The sequence below is a fragment of the Chenopodium album genome, chromosome 26, assembly GCF_948465745.1.
Source record: "Chenopodium album chromosome 26, dcCheAlbu1.1, whole genome shotgun sequence".
Classification (NCBI taxonomy): Eukaryota; Viridiplantae; Streptophyta; class Magnoliopsida; order Caryophyllales; family Amaranthaceae; genus Chenopodium; species Chenopodium album.
Genome location: NC_137859.1, coordinates 10,280,273 through 10,294,180, shown reverse-complemented (window position 1 = coordinate 10,294,180; position 13,908 = coordinate 10,280,273). Strand labels below are relative to the sequence as shown.

Sequence of the window (13,908 nt, the reverse complement as noted above, 5' to 3'; positions counted from 1 at the left end):
AACCGGACCTGTTGATTCAGGTCCGGTCTCCGGTCCTTAAAAATCAAGGATTAAGGTCTCGGTCTATTCAGGTTTGGGTCAGGTCCGATTCGGTTTTGGACCGGTGTACATCCCTAGCCATAACAAGTTAGCAACTCTTAACTCTTAAGTCTCATGTACAAGTCATGTGAATGGTATTGAGTTGAGTTGGTTATTGTAAATGTACATGAGAAAATTACAGATGCAATTTATTTTATTTTATTTAAAGGATTACAAATGTAATTACTATATAAAAAAGACTTGGGAAAAAAAAAAGAAAAAGAAAAAGAAAAAGAAAATAAAGATCACTGGAGCTGGAAAAAACGCTGCTTAGCCGGAGACCAAAGAGAAGAGAGAGAAAAAACAAACGAGAGCGGATTCATCACTCAATCACTTCCTTAGAAATCATCGATTATTTTCTCAATTCAATTGCAAAAATGATTGTTTTTCTTCATCAATTTCTGGATTTTAGCTAATTTTTTTCGTAATTTATCATCGAATTTTCGATTTTTGGTGTTGTGGTGGTGGATTTCGGGGAGGGTTTTAGGAAGAATTTAAAAACCCTAGATTCCTGAAGAAATTTCAATTGAAGATGGAAAATGGTGGATTGGCTGAGAAATTTGGCGGATTGAATATTGATAACGCTAAAGAAAGCAGCCTTTTTCAAGTTATGAAAGCTGTTGAAGCTGCTGAAACTACAATTCGTCATCAGGTTCATATTCTTCTTTCTCTTGTTCTTGTTGTTGTAGTAAGATTTTGAAACATGGAAATTGATTTTGTATCCGTTAAACTGTTATAGAAGTTGCTCAATTTGGTTATGTTTTGTTTGAAGATTTGTGGGTGGTGGGAAATGAATGATGGGATGGTAATTTATTGGAATCGTAATCGGAGAACTCAATTTTGTGTAATTTTTGATGGATTTTGTATGTTGAAGTGTAATTTATGGGCTATCAAACAATTTAAGGAAGCTTGTTAATTTGATGTTTTTGTTGAGATAATTATGATCACTGATGATGTGTGTGGTTTAATTGTCGATGTTGCATTTGGTATGGTTAGTGGAAACAAAAATGGAATGGAATTGAAAGAGAGAGCGAAAAGGTAATGATAATCATTACTTTTATGGATTGTTTGGTATTTCAATGGAAATGAATCAAATGAGAAAGGGAGGAGAAAAATTGAGGAGGGTAACGTGAATTGTAACCGTTAGGTTGCGAAGGGTAAAAAGTGGGTGGAATCAATTGTGCTCATGTAAAGGAAACTATTATCTTGTCCCCAAACCAAATAATCTATGATGGGAGTACTTTAGTGATTGTGAAGCCCTAAAAATCTTCATACCTAACATACATTTAGCAATGGTGTAATGGAATCAGAGATGTTGCTTGTTTTGATAGTTTTTGAATCTCTTATTCATACGAATGAATTGTGAAAAGAAATTAGAAGGTGGCTAGTAGAACTGACCACCATTTTGGCCTAGACCAGAAGTTCTAGCTATTGGGGTCTGTAACTCATGATCATATGAGAAACTTTACTTTAAAATCTTCTTATCATGTAGTGGTTGGTCAAATTCTTGCCATTTTGGCCTTTTAGTTTTGTCTATCGTGGGTCTGTAACTCATGAGCATATGAGAACTTTTAGTTTAATATTTTTTACCATTTTGGCCTAGACTAGAAGTTTTGTCTATTGTGGGTAGAAGGACCTTACCTATTAGTTGTGGGAATAACAAAGTATTTAAAAATTAGTGGGTCCTTGCCAAAAAAGGGGGCAAACTAAATTGGTACAAACATAAAAGGAAAGTAGGCAAATTAAATTGGGATAGAGGGAGTAGTAATTTACTAATGTAAATGTAGATGATCTTACTGATGAGCCAAACAGGATCCAAATCTAAGCTAATATTTGTTTGAGAATTATCATTGTCATTGATTACGTATAAAATTATGAATGATAAGCCTCCCCCATAATGCTTCCTAATCATTAATTGGGAGTGTATGTGATTGAACATCCTTAGCCATTATATAAGGAAATGAATTTATGAAGTAAAAGGCTATGACAAAACCCTTAAGGAAGAGAGGCAGAAAGGAAGAAGTGCAATAATCAACCAAACTAGTAGAACAATAGTAGAAGAGCCTTAATTGTACAATAAATATGTTTGATCGTCAGAATGTTACAAAATGTCTTGATTTTGTATCTGCTTCTTACTCCTTATCTTCTTGAAATACTTTCTGTTCTCATATTTCTGCAAATGCCAAGTCTTCCCCCCCCCCCCCCCCCCCCCCCGATCTATGTCTTGGAAAACTTTGTAGACCCAAAAGCCTCTCTAGTGTTATAAAATCTTTCTTTTCCTTGGATTTCTGGTTCGAAGACAATGTTTCGAAGTGATCAAGACCGGTTATTAGCGGATGCGATCGGACTGCTCACGGTCCTCAGTGAAATGGGGTCTCATATTTATCTTACTTATTTTGATGTATTTGAAGTGCCTGAAATTTAGAATCATATCCCTGGGCATGTTGTAGTGGTGGTGTGTTGGCTGTAGTGAACATCAGTGGTTTCCAAAGTTTCATGATTCGTTTCCAAAATTGCCTATTGATCCTATATCTAGAAAATTTCAAAGTACACTGTAATCTTTTGGAAAACAATTTTTATCCTAGTTTTCTACTTTTTGGGCTTTATTAAAGGTATAGAAGGAGTAGATTATGTCTTCATTTTGCTTTTGTCCTATTAATTTGACTTAATAGATAAATTAATGAAACAAATGCTAATAGAAGTCAATACAGCCTTTTTATATTATTTTTGTATATGTTTTGTATGTGCATATGAATACTCCTCATTTGGCACTGTTAATGTATTCTTCTATTTATGATAAGTAGAAGATTCAGATAATCTCCTGTATCAACTAATAATAAATGAGTAAGTTATTGTGTCATCCATTTCTAAATGAGTTGGATAGAATCTCCTTCCTATCTTTCCTCACAAAAAAAGCATTAATTAAAATTGGGCTTGTCTTTATAGCTTGCATTTGATAACGAATCGTGATGGATAGAATTCACACACGTGACAACGATTATGTATCAATTATTGAGGGCCCTGCATTATCATTTCCGTATACTCACTGAGACAGCCCTAAATGTAGTGGGTGACTGTTTCCTTGTTCGGCCACTTCAGTCTAAGAATCTGTACCAAGATTTCTGTTTCTGTTTCTCATTAGTCATGGATTGGCTTCAAGGGAAAGTAAATTTCTTGAGGGAGAACTTATTTATTATCCCTATAGATGCTGTTCTTGGGCATTAACTGAAAATTTACTATGATGCTTCTTGTGGGGATTTAGTTGCAACTTTCAAAATCAGATTTAAACCTCCTGATCTCTGAGGATTTTTCCAAACTTCTGTCTTGTTCAAAGCTGTTTATGTTAAAATTGACAAATTAGTCCAAGTTCGATTATGCGTAGATAAACATTAGAGGCATGTTTAAGGTTTTCTGGCCATCCTTTCCCGTCTTTTGTAGCTTATATCAGTTATATGTTCCAGAAGCTAGTTCTCAGACACATTTTATGGAAGGCTTGAACTCATGAATTAAAATTGCAAGTCCACCCTTTAATGGGGATGTTAACATTTCTGCTATTGGCCATTAGTAAGATGAAGAACTTCGGCACTTCCAGAAACAGTGCTGATATTTATCTCCCTGAATTGCTTGATGCCTGTGAATTTTTTATGCCTGTTTTCAGGAGTCATGGATGTTTACATGAATTTTCTTGCAGGTTGAAGAGAACAATAGGTTAAGGGAAGAGCTTCTGAAGAAAGATCGGGAACTTGAAAATCTTGTAAGTGTTTCCAGCTAGATAATTATGTTTGTTGTAGTTTATTGTGAATATGACCTGCTTCTTTGTTTTTGTAGATTGCCCGATTTATAATCTTTTTAAGTAGGATTCATTTATAAATGACTAGACTCATGAACATTCCATTTTAACTTTATTAGCATCTATTAACTCTCTCCTACTTTGCTATATTATCATGGCTTTTTTTTTTCCCGCCTACCCTCTATGCTTCCAAGGCTTTGAATCTGCCTGTGAAGCATGCATGGTGATCTGTCATGTTTCTGAAACGGTCTGACTTGATTGTATTCCTTTCTTCCCTCATGTAATCATTGACAGAAACTTGATAAGCCAACAGCTCAGGGGTCTTATCCTGTTGATCCATCTAGTGAACACATGCAGGGAATAATAAATAGGGTCCATCAAGTACCTCAAATGTTTGATACATCAGGTATAGTCTCTCCTTCCAGAATTTAAGCAAAAATCAGAGTATGAAGAGTAATGTAACTTAGTCGCACTTCCAGGTGGCCAGACTGCAGAGAATGCCAACAACCTCCAGCCTGCATCACCTACATTACACTCTCCGGGCAGACATCTCATGTATGCTTACAGGCTGAACTTATGATTTCGGGTCATAGATTCTTTCCTTTTGTGGATACAATTGCCAATGAGGGCTCAAATTTCACATGCTGTAAATTTTCTTCCGTTTTTTAAGGTTGCAAAAGAATGGCGAGTACGATCCCAACAATGTTCATGTAGAAAGGTTGATGCCAGTTACTGAATCAAATAATCATAGCAACCTTTGGCAGCAGGTTCTTTTCTAAGAGCTTCCCTCCTTTTCTGCTATGATGCTTATGGGATTGAATTGCACTTACCCAATTTTTTTTGTCCCAAAGATCAGAGAGCGTGAAGAAGAAATCATGCAGCTTCGTAAGCATCTAAATGACTATTCCATAAAGGTACATAAATGTCTTTCCTCAAGACCTTGAATCTGATTCCATACTAAAATAAGTGAATCTGTATTGATTTATTTGTTGTCCTTTTACTGTTTCAGGAAGCCCAAATTCGTAATGAAAAATATGTTCTAGAGAAGCGCATTGCTCATATGCGAATGGTTAAAACAACTTCAAACTTCAAATTGATTTTGTTTCTAATATGGATTTGTCATTGGATATAACTGAATGCCATAAGCTTCATTAATTGTTTAATGTAGGCATTTGATCAACAACAACAAGATCTAATTGATGCAGCATCCAAGTCTCTTTCTTATCGGCAAGATATAATTGAAGAAAATGTGCGCTTAACTTATGCTTTACAGGTAAATCATTTGTTTGATTAAATATTTGCATTTGATATTTGTTTTCTTTGCGTAAGTTCTTGGTTCGTGTCTGAACTTATTTTTTTGGGGTTAAGGCTTTGGTTTGTTAAACTGATATTTTTATGCTTTATGTAGTGGTCGATGCGCGATACACATAGTTGAGCCTGTCTTGTATATTAAGCTATGTTTGGCTCTATTTAAGACCTTAAATGTGTCTCATTGGATGCCTCTCATGTTCTGGATTTTAATATTTGTGCTTGATCCTCCCATTTTAGAATAATTCATATAAAATGTTTTTATTTTATTATTTTTTATTAAAGAATTCTGCCAGTCTTGGAAGGTGATATTATTGTAGTAATTGTGACCAGATTTTTTCTTTTCTTTTTTTCTTTTCTTTTTTTCTTTTTTTTTAAAAAAAAAATCCAATCCTACTTACATGTATGAAGTTCAACACCATACGCTGAAGTATTACAATGGAAAAATAGCAGTAATTGTATACGGGATATGTTTGTTTAAACCAATCCTAATTATGTGTACGAGGTTTGACACCATTGCTTTTTCAGGATGTGCAGCAAGAGAGGACAACTTTTGTGTCATCTTTATTGCCTCTTCTTGCAGAATATTCTCTTCAGCCACAAGTATCAGATGCCCAGTCTATTGTTAGTAACGTCAAGGTATGTGTTTCCTGTAAATTTGAGTTTCTGTCTCTTTCAAAGCATTGCTGTGTTGGATCTATTTTGGCTGTAGGATGGGATACAACACAAACTGAGGTTTCCTAATGGGCAGTTTAGGGTTTTTTGTATGACATGGAAGGGGAATTTTGAACTTTTTGATGCAAAAATTATTCATAAATTAAGATTTGTTAGAATGCAGCTTAAATACCTTCTTTTTCTGGACTTTCATGGCTCAATTAAGTATGCTTTGAGTACTTTGTAAGTGAAAAGATATATAAAATACCTTATGCCTGTTTTGAGGACTTTAGGATGTTAGAAAAACCTGATTGAAAATCAGTTAATCTTGTCTAGTTGTCTTATTATTGTATGAATGTTAGGAGATTTTATTTATTTTATTTTTTATTTTTTATGTTGTATGGTCAAATACATGGTTCCAATATTTATACATCTTAAGTTTGCATTTTTATAAGATTCTATAGATGGCCCAAATGGATAGTGGGATCAAGTTATGAATTTTAAAGTGAAGGAAAAGCATATTTGTAAAGTTGTTCAATCGACTTTTGATGTATGAAATCGTGTTTGGGAGATGAGTGAGGTGTTTAATAGAGATAGAAACTTCCTAAAATTGGCTTGTGGCAGTATTGTCAGCGTTACATAATTAGGTATAAGATGAAGGAGTATCAAGCATGATGGCTTGAACATGTCTAACACTAACATTTGATTGGTCTGGTCCAGAGAAAAGGGACTGGAAATCATGGATAGGGACTGTATAGTATTGGATAGGGATGAGTGGACTAGTATAGAACGATCCATGTGATCAATTTATGAGGATGGCATCTTGGTCCGTGACTGATTTTTTTTTTTTCCCCTGAAAGAAAACAAAATGATTGGATGCCACCATCACTAAAATCTACTTTCCAACTGATTTGAGAAGATTTGATTTTAACTTGGACAGTTTTGTATTCAGGAGATGGGTGTTGAACCTGAAGATGGTGACTTGATGGCTTTGCTGCATGCTGATGAAATTTCTGTTTCTTTCAAGAGCATAATTTTCTGTTTTTGTGGCTAGTATGATTTAGGGGGGTGGGGTAGGGAAGAATCATTCGCATGGTAACCTAAAAGCTTGAATAACAGACCTATCAGTGTGCTGACCATCATGATTGGCAATTTGGCATCACCATGTCAAGGTCTAATGAAGTAGAGTGAGCTTGTTTTTTCTCTTGCTGTGTGTGTGTCCTTTTTTGTTTTTTTTTTTGTTTTTTTTTTTGAAGGAGTTTGGGGATAGCAGATCCAAGTTGGCATGTCTTCCCTTTTGCTTTATACTAATAGTGCCCTCCTTCACCGGTGGTTTGCAGGTGCTATTTAAACATCTGCAGGAAAAGTTAATCATAACTGAGGTAACCTACAAATGTTTTCCCTCCATCCAGAATAAGTGATTTGAGATTATGCCTTTTTTTCTTTCCTTCCTTCTCTAAGGCAGTATATAGCATATTTTTAGTTTCAATTTTGTTAATGCAGGATTTAGTAGTTTTTGCTGATGGTGTTCTGTGTCTTTGTCTTATTGTGTTGACAGGCAAGATTGAAAGAGTCTCAGTATCAACTGACACCATGGCGCTCTGGTGGGACTAGTCCTAACTTTGCTGCACATTCCCCTGAACATTCCAGTGGCGCAGCACCTACTTCAGTATGATCACATGTCTACAAGTCACTTATTTTCGTAGTTTCATGATCTTTTTTTTTAATATCATGCATTTTCTGTCAGAGCAAAAATGGGCTAGAACTTGTGCCTCGTCCTTCATATTCTCCTGCAAACATGGCAAACTCTGATGGTCAGATTGCTGCAGATTGGAATTCTAGGGGCCAGCACGCCATTCAAGCTGATGCAAGCGCTCCTTTTACACAAAATGCAGAGTTAAGCAATATGGGGAGGTATTCACCTCTTGCAAGCAGGTGAGCCTGCTCAAATGAAGATTGCCACTGAACTGTGAACAATTACAACCATCTCTTTAGTTGGTGGGTCCTGTTTTCATTTGAAATTCTGTTGGTTGATTTCAGGGCATCTCAGAAGTAAAATGTTTCAGTCCTTATAGCCATTAAATAAACAATAAATAATTTTGTTTTGTGTTTGCTTTGCAAAGGCGAGAATTTTATTTTGGAGTTTTATATAAGTAGATTGTTGTCATCCGTGAAGTTATTGTACTGCTGTTTGTTTTTCTTTTCTCGTTCATATTTTCTAGATTAGTAATAGAGACATCTCATGTTTGCATGTCAAAATGCTAGCGACTTTTATTTGTCTTGTCTGCAACAACTTCTACTTTTTGTGCGTGAGGAGCATTTGGATCTGCTTTTTTAGATATGTTTCTTCCTTGATGAGTGTCCACTTAGTACTTTTAATACATTATTATTGGTGTTTTCTACTTTTACTCTGTTATTTTACCCTTACCATGCTTTATATGTGGAAATTTTATCCTGGGTAGCTGTCTCTTTATCCATTAACGGTGGAACGGGACTTGGCTACTTCTTAAGGGAGAGAGTGCATTGATTAGGATCTAAGGGATGAGGCTGTGTAGATCTGGACATCTCCATGCTTCATAAGGATCAATGTGGAGTTGTTTTTGTTGTTGATATCAAAGTTTTGTATGTTAAGATTATATTATATTCTTTATATATATCTCCATGTGTGCTTGAAATATCTTGTTTGGTTTCTTAAGAATTTATGTTGGTGATCACATCTTTCTCTTATGTATTGGCATAGTTTGGTTAATTCTTTGCCTCCTATTTGACTCTAGGGATCCAGATACCCATGATGCACCAACACAAGTTGCTGTCAGCCGTGATGAATATCATGCTACCCCTAGACAGGTCAAATTTAAGGATCCAGTAAGTAGTTCTGAGGTATACGGGGCTGTTGCAGAGGGGCAATATCATGAAAATGAAGATGCATCGACTTGGAATACAGGGACCTCTCCTTATTCCAACACAATTGAGGATGCTAGTTCTTCCTTTCCTTATCTTCAACCAGTTCCTGAAGAACCTTCATCTTCTTTCTCTGAGGGTAAATTTTTTGTGGTTTCTATGTTTGATTCATGTTCAACAAGTATGATGGCTTATGGATATTGTTTGTCATGTTGGAATCTGCAGCTGCTGATGATGATCCATTACCAGCAATAGAGGATCTTCAAATATCAGGTGAACCTTATCCCGGGCGAGAAATCCAAGCGTGTGGCTTTTCTACGAACGGAACAACCAGCTGTAACTTTGAGGTCGTTCTTGAGACCTTTATTTTTTTGAGATATAATTGTTAGAAATCTTCTTTGAATCTATTTGTAAAAAGTTACTTCTTTGGTATTGAGCAGTGGGTGCGTCATTTGGAAGATGGATCTGTGAAATACATAGATGGTATTCAGCCTTGTCTCTGCATTTTGTTTTGTCTTCTATTTTTCTTTTTGTACTCAGAATTTGCAGATTTGGCAACTCATGAACTTTAAAATATCAGGGGCAAAACAACCGGTCTACCTTGTCACAGCTGATGATGTGGAGACATATCTGGCTATTGAAGTTCAGCCTTTGGATGACAGAAAAAGAAAGGTAACTTTTTTTCTTTGGATGTTACTGCTAATGGTTGTGTTAACCTTGTATAGATTGATACTTTATGGTTAGAATTTTCATTTTCCTGCAGTACTATCGGACATTTATTTTTCATTTACTTTCTTTTTATTTAATTCTCTGTTTAAACTGCAGGGGGAGCTTGTAAAGGTTTTTGCTAATGAGCACAGAAAAATCACTTGTGGTAAGATATTAAAAGTTGTTACTTTAATGGGATTAAATCGATTATTCTTGTGAATTTGTGATTGTCTCTTTGTTTTTCTATTCTGTTGCGTGCTGATATGACTCTATCTCCAATACCTTTAGTTTAGAGGTAATTAAAAAAGTAGGGGTTGTGGTTTTTGGAGAGGAGGGGTGGGGGATGGGACACCGTGCACACCTGTTAATGGTGTATGCTAAAAGGATAGAATAGGACCCTTCTTCAGCCGACCTTTACGTACCACTAAGGTTTTAAAATAGTATTTTGCTAAATTGGACGCCACAACTGGATTAATTCTGTTAAGCGGGACTGATGTTTACTGAATTTAACTGATTTTTATTGAATGTATTTATTTGAATGTTCTGTTGCCTTTTTTAATTTGTTTTGTTGATTGTGGGTAGCTTATAGCTAGCTAAAAACTTCTTTATTGATACAGATCCTGCCATGCAAAGTCACATAGAACAGAACTGGCGGAATGGTCAGGCCTCTTATAAAGTATCAGTATCGGTATGGCCGCCTTCATGTTTTACCTTACAATTTTTTATTTGGTTGTTAATTTGTTAGGGATTCCACTTTCATCTTCAGCAAAGTTATATACTTCGTACTAAGATTGTGGATTATACTGGTGCAGACAGGTTACCTCGACATATGGGAGCCAGCTACTTTGACTATTAAACGTGAAGGTTATAGTATCAAGGGAAGTGGATCCAGCAGTCTTGCTGTCAATGAGAAGTTTTTACCAGGAACCACTGTATGTGTCTCCCCCCCCCCCCCCCCCTAAAAAAATTTTTTTTAATCTAAATTTTTTCTCTCATCGTCTTTAATGCATGTGCTGGAGATTTCTAATTAAATTGTTGGATAAGTTTGTAGACTTTTTTCATGAACCACTACTATTTTGCAAGCCATTTGCCTTCGAAGTTTTCAAATAGCTTCAATTGGTGCCTTAACAAGATATAGGTGCCCATTTTTGTGTGACGTTGTGAGACTACAAAATTGCTATCCTCAAAATCTTTCTTCAGGCGTGTGATTTTTATGTGTTGTGAGAATCATTTGATGGTCCTGAAAAGATGGATTCGAGATAGAGTAAATGAGTAAAGTACTTGAATTAGTTGTTTCACTCTGAGTTGACTTGTTTGCTAACTTCCAAATTTGTCCATTATTATCTTTAATTATCTATTAGTAAAAATCATAAAATGTTTTAATACATTGTGGTCAAAATTATTATTGAGACAAATCCAATTACACTCAGTCACATTTGTTTGATTATTATCTTTAATTATCTCAAAATTATTATTGAGAAATCCAATTACACTCAGTCACATTTGTTTTAATACATTGTGGTCAAAATGGGGTTATTGAGTAATGCTAAAGGTCAAAGTAGAATAGCTCTAACAAAAGGAAGTATATGGAAGAATTATGGGGAATAGCCTTTATATATATTACATTTACATTGTTTGAGTTATAGTTAGGACAACCTTTTTTCTTTGATAAATGTTAATTCTTAGTCGGGACTTAGGTTGGAGGAAGATTTTTTTACCCCTTGTATCTCGTCAAAATATAAAAGCCATTTCCTTAATAAGTGAGATGAATGAGCGCATTATTTTTTTTCATTTATGCACTTCAAATATATGGGATTTGTGGGAGATAGGTATTAGCTTTTCCATTTCTGTAATTGTTTCTTAAGAGGGATCAACTTTATCTTAGACGTAAAGAAGGCGACTATTTGAGTAAATGACTTTACCACACTAGGAGTATTGGAGTAGTGCTTGGTACTAGCCTCCTGCTGTGACTAACAATTGATACTTTTGTTTTCTGTATTAAAAATAGAACAGCAATTCACGTCAGTTTTTTGTTAAGCAACACAAGCAAGGCTTGCAATGTTTGTGTGAATGTGTCGTGTTTCCATGAGATGAGCGTTATTTCATCTATTAATTGTCAAATCCTTGAGGGACTTATGGAGTACCTTTATCATCCAATCCCTCATACATATGTAGTATAACAAAAATGTTATGCATTTTTTTTTTTTTTTTAAATATTTTAATTAATAAAATGTTAAAATAACAAAAATTTGCTTGCTTACACAGAACAATATATGTGTAGTGCTCGGTGCTCCATCTTATTTGTTTATGAAATTTCATAATTTTCTGTAAGATGGAAACCTTGAGCCTGCTGTTGGCTTTCTGATGTGTTGGCTTATGTATTTATAAGATCAAGACCCCCAATCAAACACCCCTTCCCCTAGTTTTCCTCTTCTGCATCCATATTTCCTGATGAGTACTTTATGCAGGTAACCATTACCCATGGACATCTTCTCGAGTTTTCTATATTTAGTGCCAGTGATGTTGAGCATCTCATGCGAGCTGAGACTACCATAACAGACATTGCTAGGTATTGCCCCAGTTCCTGTCTTCTCATAATAGCTCCAAAAAAAGAGTTATTGACTTCTTGTTTGGGTGAATAAAGAAGCATAAATGAACACTCCCATTCCCAATTTGGCTTGAAGTAAGATAAAATTCAGGAGGGGAACTTCAGTTTGTATAAAAATGTTCTGAATTCAAGCTGGAAGTGAGATGCACTAAATTGGACTTGCATATATCCAGATGTTGCCAGAATTATATAAATTTACAATTTTGTTGGAGTTATTTTGCATACTTATGTGGCAAAGTAACTTAAAATTAAATAACCATATGGTACCCCTCTTCGCCAAACATGCACACAGAGAAACACATGCATGATAAAATTATATTGTTAACTTGTTAAATTTTAGGCTTTTTTTATATATTAAGCTTTATTACTTTTGGTTTTGCAGTATGAGAGATACAATTGTCCTCACGCTGAGATTATTCATCATGAAGGTGTGCTCTCCCTTATAATTTGGATATGACTTCTTTAAAAGTTTATTTATACTTCATCTTTGTGTATATTTTTTTGACAAATATAGTTGCACAATTTTATAAACCTGAGACACCTCATTGCTTTGTATTATCATGTTTAAGGCCTGAATAGATTATTTCTGAAGCCATATTTGGTGAGTGGTGACTATAGTAAGCCACTGCTAGTTGATTAGGGTTAGTGTTGCTGTACTTCTTTCATGTTTCTTCTGCTTAGTGTTGCTGTCCTGCATGTTTCCTGTTCCTAGATTGCTGTCTTTTGATGATGGCTATCACCTTTCCATACTTAGCTTTAGTAAGGCTCACTCTAAAGTACGAAGATAAATCTCATCTATATGAATAAATAATTACTACTATATAGTAAATTCAAAGCTCAGCAAAACTGGTTTCAGACAGTTCAGCTTCTTGAATTTTGCAGTCAAATTTGACCACAGAAGATGGATATTCAATTGATTATCCAACAAAAACAGCGTCTCTGCACTGGCAAGCGTAAGGCTGAAAATATTTGACCCTCGGACCATGCCATAGGTGGATCTTACGACAATTGTGAATCTTCTTTGTGCATCATCGATATATTTCTGCTTGCAGTCTTTGTAGCTTAATAACTAAAGAATATGTATATTTTATTTTTCATTGAGGCCCTCTATGCAATTGAAAGTGTTGACTATGTTTGAGCTTCTTCAACAGGCTATGCAAAAAGGGAAAGGAAAGAGGAGAAGGATGTTCTTTAGCAAGTGAATGATTTTTTGTATGGGAGGCTCTCTCTCCCTTTTTTGGGGTGTAAAACAAAGGAAATGAGGTTTAAAAAGAGTACTGTATTTACTTCAGGGTAGCAGGCATTTGTGTATCGCAGTGAGACTGTAGACCTGTAGTGAACATGTAAAGGTTGAGTAATGTAAGTTATAGGTTATTCAGAAATGTAATCAATCCATTCTTAACAATTTGGTGAATATTTGTGCTATTGGAGGTCCTTCAGCGACGACTAAAATCCAGTTTTCGTTCATAGTGCAATTTTTATAGTAGAAAGCTCAGCATTGAGGGGAAGTGTGATGGATCGTTTGGTTGCTCCCTTTTCTTCTACTAGAGAGAAGGGGGACTTGTTCTCATGTAGTCCGAGTTCTATGCTCTCTTAACACCCAACTAATTAATCATGATTCCCACTCCGACCTAAGGAGTTGAAATTCGCTTTAGTTATCGATCAGAGGAGAAGTTTAGTGAAGCTAGGTTACTCTCCACCTCCGCCTCGTGGTTGCAACTTTTACATGATTACACTGTCACCCTCAACCAAGTTTCCTAACCAAGAGCCACTACAACGGCTACCCAAAACCGCATTAGCATCCTCTTCCACCACCCAAAAAACCCTCCTAATCCCCCCCCCCCCCCCCCCCCCGCCCCGC

The 13,908-nt window shown here is 35.6% G+C and overlaps 1 protein-coding gene across 3 annotated transcripts; it reads left to right on the top strand.

Moving 5' to 3' along the window:
- Positions 1-302: 302 nt before the first annotated feature.
- On the top strand, positions 303-13,452 carry LOC145617417 (uncharacterized). 3 transcript variants are annotated; one of them, XM_081672120.1, is made up of 23 exons: positions 303-730; positions 3,770-3,832; positions 4,163-4,274; positions 4,348-4,423; positions 4,539-4,635; positions 4,720-4,782; positions 4,878-4,937; positions 5,037-5,141; positions 5,705-5,815; positions 7,171-7,212; positions 7,389-7,499; positions 7,578-7,765; positions 8,605-8,870; positions 8,957-9,078; positions 9,172-9,214; positions 9,312-9,403; positions 9,557-9,605; positions 10,057-10,127; positions 10,252-10,371; positions 11,908-12,008; positions 12,430-12,475; positions 12,930-13,039; positions 13,199-13,452. In XM_081672120.1, exons 1-22 carry the CDS (start codon positions 611-613, stop codon positions 13,002-13,004), a joined length of 2,133 nt encoding a protein of 710 aa, XP_081528246.1. In that variant the 5' UTR covers positions 303-610; the 3' UTR covers positions 13,005-13,039; positions 13,199-13,452. The 3 variants fall into 3 exon arrangements, 2 of the variants coding, with proteins under 2 accessions (XP_081528246.1, XP_081528247.1); XM_081672121.1 differs by lacking the exon at positions 12,930-13,039; XR_014107727.1 differs by lacking the exons at positions 12,430-12,475; positions 12,930-13,039; positions 13,199-13,452 and having other exon boundaries at positions 10,256-10,371.
- Positions 13,453-13,908: the final 456 nt, after the last annotated feature.